Source organism: Etheostoma spectabile, chromosome 2, assembly GCF_008692095.1.
Source record: "Etheostoma spectabile isolate EspeVRDwgs_2016 chromosome 2, UIUC_Espe_1.0, whole genome shotgun sequence".
In the NCBI taxonomy this organism is placed as follows: domain Eukaryota; kingdom Metazoa; phylum Chordata; class Actinopteri; order Perciformes; family Percidae; genus Etheostoma; species Etheostoma spectabile.
Genome location: NC_045734.1, coordinates 23,616,256 through 23,622,212, shown reverse-complemented (window position 1 = coordinate 23,622,212; position 5,957 = coordinate 23,616,256). Strand labels below are relative to the sequence as shown.

General features: G+C 43.3%; 1 protein-coding gene across 1 annotated transcript in view; it reads right to left on the bottom strand.

Annotated features, from left to right (window-relative positions):
- xylt1 (xylosyltransferase I) overlaps nucleotides 1-5,722 on the bottom strand; it is an 82,707-nt gene extending 76,985 nt beyond the window's left edge. Inside the window, exon 1 of the mRNA XM_032542244.1 lies at nucleotides 5,332-5,722. Coding sequence (XP_032398135.1) covers nucleotides 5,332-5,613 — 282 coding nt within the window. The 5' untranslated portion in view covers nucleotides 5,614-5,722. The remainder of the gene's footprint in view (nucleotides 1-5,331) is intronic.
- Between the last annotated feature and the right edge of the window lie 235 nt (nucleotides 5,723-5,957).

Sequence of the window (5,957 nt, the reverse complement as noted above, 5' to 3'; positions counted from 1 at the left end):
GGAAAAGTTCTTGTATGGAATGTTTGATAAAATACTGAATACTAGGAGCCATTTTATGCAGAATACTGTACATTGCGTGCTGGTGATAAACCATCAAAACACTATTAACTTGACAATGCAATTATCCATTTGTCCTATTAAATATATTACTGTAATGGAACTTGCTCTGCTCTCATCTGCTCAGCAAGAGTCAACATACTTGGCAGGTCTGTGAGTCATGCCAGTGTGTTTTCTGCTGTATTTGTAGTATTTTTAACATCCCGACACTTGCTGAATAGTTAAATAGCTATTCCCCGTTTACACTCAGAGAGACAGTGGAGGACAGTGAGAGAGACACAGAGACAGGCTACTGCCTGAGCTGTCAACAGATTACAAGGATACCACACTGAAGAGGCCTGCAGTACTTTCAGCACCTGTGCTAGAAGTGTCTGTACTGTGATGTTTGAGCTGCTATGGCTACCTGAACCTCGGTCTACAAACAATACGTGGTCTTTTTAAGGTCTTGATATGTTGCATTTGAAGAGGATCAGCTCAGTAAAATAACATGACAGGGTTCTAATTTTTTAATTTTTATTTTGAAGGATGGTGTCATGTATACAAATTACACGTCAACATCAAAGTGTGTCTGGGTTTTCCTTGTGTCTCTTTCAAGTCTGAGATGCATACTTCCTCCCTCAGATCGCAATATGTTACCACCTCTCTAACGGCACTTGAAAAAGAAGCTCTCTGTTTGCTAAATCATGACAGGACGGACTGATGGGCAGGCTCTACTTTACTTTTCCCTCACTGCAGGTTTTACAGAGTAAATCTTTATTGATGTAATGATTGGGACGTTGGAAATTTCAAATAGCACAGTGCATCTTCTGGGTGTCTCCTGACTGTAATTACGCATTTTCAAAGGTCTGTTTAAAGCAGAATGGCTCACACCCCGAGACAATTTACTTTCGGGGAATGCCAATTTAACTGCCAATTACCAATGCTAAAGTGGCTTTACTATGATACAAAAACCAGCACAGACAGTGACTGGCACATAAAATGGCACTGGAAAAAGCGACATTGCCTGGAACACAATGTGAAGATAAAAAACATGTGGGAAAGATGAGCAAGGTGGTTTTGTTACAAGGTGAATGAAAAGACTTTGGGGGAATGAAAAAATGAGAAGGTTGGACTTCAAAAAATGGAGTACAAGTAGGGCTGGGTATTCTTTTAAAAAACTCAACTCCGTCAAATACACCGTGCTGGACTTGACTCACAGGTTGTATTCGCTGCGGTAGTAGGTTCATCACACTCCACATTAGATGGAAAGCTTGTGGTACTTGTCTGCAAGCAAAACCATAAAGTCATTTCTTTTTTGATTTAGGTCCTAAAAGGATTGAAAACACGTATCATTTGACTGAAAAGGTTTCAACACAACTTGGTACTAAAGCTGGAGATTAATTGATCAGCTGTCAACTATTAAATTAATTGGCAAATAATTTGATAAGCGATTCATGGTTTGAGTGATTTCTTTTTTTAAGCAAAAATTATCTGATTCACGTTTCTTCATTGTGTAATTCTATACATTTTCTAGTTTGTCACTCCTCTTTGACAGTACATCATCTTGGGCTTTGGAAAACAGTGAACATTTTTTACAATCTGACATTTTATAGACCAAACAACTAATTGATTAATTGAGAAAATAATCAACAGATTAATCAACAATAAAAATAAACGTTAGTTGCAGCCATACTTTGTACTGGGTTGTTTTGGTCAGTACCTTAAAGATACTGTGTAGCCATACCGAGCCTTAAGTACAAGGCACAACCTACTCATACACTGTACATTTGGAGGCCCATGTGGATACATTTTCCAAAAAACTAGTACATTTTGACACACAGGCTGTGAATTTCGATTTCAAACAGTTCATTACAAACCAAATACTTTATTTATTCCAATGTTCAAACTGGGGAAAAGGAAATTGAACTGTGTAACTATAAATGTGTATGTGGGTGTGTGTTTGTGTGGAGCTGCTTCCCTGCATCCACGTATGGACATCATTTTGGGTGTTTGTGTGAGTCAGTAGCACTGTGATCATGGACACAGTGGGATGAATCACATTGTGGTTGTGGTGGTGGTTGGAGAATAGAATGGTAGCAACAATGGATTTCAGCAAAGCTCCCAAATGCAAAACATATGTACAGTGCATTGTTAATTGTACTGTACATGATTAAAATTCCAACGTCAATCCCAGCATGACTGAAGCGTTTCCAAAGTTCCCGTTAATGTTGATTCGGACAGTCTTTGACAAACATCTCAGAGCTCATTTATTTGCATTCAATAATGAAAAACAGCCTCAAAGACTTCTATTGTAATTAGTATAAGTTGCTACCACCATATAACAATAATTGTTATCTGAAGTTACATGAGAACATTAATGTCTGGCTTTTTACAGACACATATGGGAAACCCTGCAAAGCTGAATTCTTCCATTTTATGCTTCCCTACATTTAGCGCTTCTCTCTTCTTCTCTCTCAACACATCTTCTGTCATACCCAAACTATTTAAGTACCTGGCAATGTTTTTTTTCTTTATCCGCAGCAAGTGAGACACTGTGAGAAAATACTTGTGGGGAACATCTTTAAAATAAAATATAATGTAAGCATGTCATGTATTTATTATCACTTTACTGTGGAAACATGTAGAAAAAAAACTCAGAAAGTGCATTCTCAGATGGATTGTAAGCTTTTCCATTAGGAAAAGTGTACATCAGAGGTAATATTATACGTAATACCATGACTAAGAGGGAAACTCTTTGCAACATGTGTGAGCTGGACACCCGCCGGGCACAACGGGATCATGACAGTATACGTCTACCGCCGGCAGATGGAAAGAAACTGCTGACAACCAGATGTGGATTTTGGAGTCAGACGCTATTTCAAAGCTTTACTCATTCTCCTGCTGAAAGTAGGTTGGTTTAATTCTGGCACATTAACAGTTTTTCACACCATCACCAGGACCGCCTTAATAAGCACCTATTAATAATAATTGTGATGCTATCTCCTGTAATAATCTGATGTGAGGCAAAACAAGACAGACTAATAATAAGTATAGGACATTTTTATGGGGAATATGCAACAGGTAGCCACAGCCGAGACTTAACACTCACAGCTAACATAATGCCATTGATGTGATTATTTCCAGATACATAAGGCAGGGGCGATGTGAACAATAAGCTGTGGTGTCTGTTGGACTTGAGAAGAAAACATCTTGGCAGCATTTCCCTCAAGAGACACCACAGGAGACCACTAATGACAACTGTAGCCCCTGCCTGCTGGCATCACAATAACACATCCAACGCTATGCATAATATTTCAATCCAACACAAGTTATTACCCAGAAATTCTGCTATTGTCATACTGTAGCTTCTGGCTCATTCTATTCTGGATCAAAGTGCTGCTATCCCTTCTCTCAGGCGTGGTGCCTCATATAGCATCAGTTGGCGCCTATGCGTCACACTTAGTTAGGCTGGACATCTCTGTCTTGCCAAGTCTCGCGCACACACACAAGGGGAGAAAGAATTAAAATGCAGTGATTAACCAGTTGAGGGAATGCACGGGGCCCAGGGCGCCCAGTTGAATGTTAAAAGTCTGGGGGCCACAGAACTGTGGAGAGCCGGTTGATAACCATACAGGCAGGCAGCAGGCGAGCTGACTGGCTGGTGTACGGGCTGGCATACAGGCTGTGTGAAATGCCTCAAGCTGATGGAGGGATGAAAGCTTTTCTTTGAAAAGGTCATGGGTGCAGATCCACAGTGTGTTTTAACAGTGAAACACATGGACCAACCGGTGTTGACGCAGTGTGAATAGGTTCTGACACAACTGATCCCCAGCTCCTATTAAGTCACTGCATTACTAATGTACGGAGAAGGAATATTGCAGTAATTCTGTTCAGCAAATAATAACAATAGCCTAAAGTGTTATATCACTAATGTGTGTCCCTGCAGGACTATTACAGGGATATTAAAGTGATTTTTCTTCAGAGGATTCTTTAACTGTCGGGAAATAGACTCAAATATGTCCCGTCCTTTTGCATGACTTTGTGCTGTGGAGATGCCGGCAGGTGGGACACACAGCCCTACCAGATGAAGCGAGTGAGTCACTGTGAAGTCTGCAAAGGAGACAGATGATACAGTGCACGGCTCCGAGTGACTGACTGAGCGTAGAGGCCACAGTGTATCACACTATATCAAAGCCGGTTATCTACTGGTTGCATGGTGGCTAAGGAGTAGGCTATACTTGAATGGCTGGCAGCTTTGCGAAGGGAAAGCACTGCATGCTTGCCAGGAAACAACTGCGTCCAATTTCTTTAGGGCAGCCTATTGCTTGAGAGACCACGCAAGCAAGAAGCTTAATTTTGGAGAATTTAATTGCAGAGATCAGGTTGTGAAAATTAATTGCACGCTGCGCAGAAGCACTGTACAAATTACATGACCCGCTCAGTGTGTAGCCTCCAAGGCCAGGTGGAAGCAGTCAGTAGTCTACAAATACACATTTACATTTTTGGGAGCAAATTCGGAAATGTTCAATGGGCAGTGCATGGTATCAGCTCCTCTACTACTGAATGGAGACAGTTCCACAGGCTTCCACATTAACTTAATTTATTAATTGGATCTGTATGTTTGCTGCATGTGGCTCCACAATCACATCTATCTTGACCTGTGTGTCTCAGGCTGCCACCAATACAACGGTTTGTGTTTTCACAGACGTGACTAATCTTTGTATCAAAAACAACTCTGAAAATTCCGTTATGTTTCAATTTAACCTCGCACAGACAGTGCTGCTGAGCCATGCAGCTACTGTATTTGACTATAAATACCAAATGGACCATGACAGGTATGAGCTACAACTCAGTGACTCCTCAGCTACTATCTTATGGAAGGATTTGCCCTGTTGTGCTATCATTCTGCCCCGGAGTGAACTAACATGCTGAGTTCAGATTTCATACTCAGCTTTGGCATTTTAATCTGGGCAGAAGTGCGTTCATTTTAACGGCGCAATGTGGCTCCTGTCTTCAGCAAGGATTCAGCTGAGGATGCTCGGAGTGAAAAGGGCTCGCTTGCATCTGTCTTGCTTCAGACAGGCTATCATTTCCCTACAAGGCAGCCTCCGTTCAAGTGACAACAGTCAAACATTCACTAATTTTGAGGCCCGGCCGTGTGCCTGTGTCCCTAAAACGCAAACTGAAGATGTTTTGAACTGCCTGCCAACCACTCAGCGCTTCATCCCTGGCAAGACAGTCTATTTTTTTTAACGGGGATATGACATGAATACGTCGCTAGCGTATCTGTCTTACCGGCTGCTGTATGTGGCGAGACGTCCCCTTCCCAGGCGGAGGAAGATGCTGCCGCGGACGCTGGACCCCGTGCTGGAAATAGTCGTTGCCAGCGGCTTTGTTGCCTGCGACCCGGTCCCTCTTCTCCCGCACATTTGAGCCTCCGTTTTCCCTGTCTTCGCCGGAGTCGAGGCTGCTGAAGTTCCACACAATTAGCGTCTGCACGAGCAGCACCGTGAGGGCTGCTATCAAGGCGGACCGCGACCGGCGGGCCAACCTGCGTGCACACAAGCCGCCAACCATCTTCGCACCGGGCTGTACGGAGCTGGAGGACCGTCCGCTCTGTGCAGCGCGACGGGAGGAAGCAGTGGAAGTAGAGGGAGGACGAGGAGGAGGAGGCTGAGGAGGAGGAGGAGGGAGCGAGGCTGAGCTTTACGGTGGCGGAGGCGAGGAGGAGCGTCGAGAAGGAGAGGCACAGGGCCCCCGTGTGGTGAAAGTATGCGAGAGGCTGTTGTGATGCTCCAGGCTATAGGCCTACCACTCACTGTCTGTTCTCTCTGTGAGTGCATGTTTGAGGAGGAATTAGAACCTGAATGTTAATTTCCAAGAGAGAATTCTGATAATGACCGAATAGGCTACCCTACCTG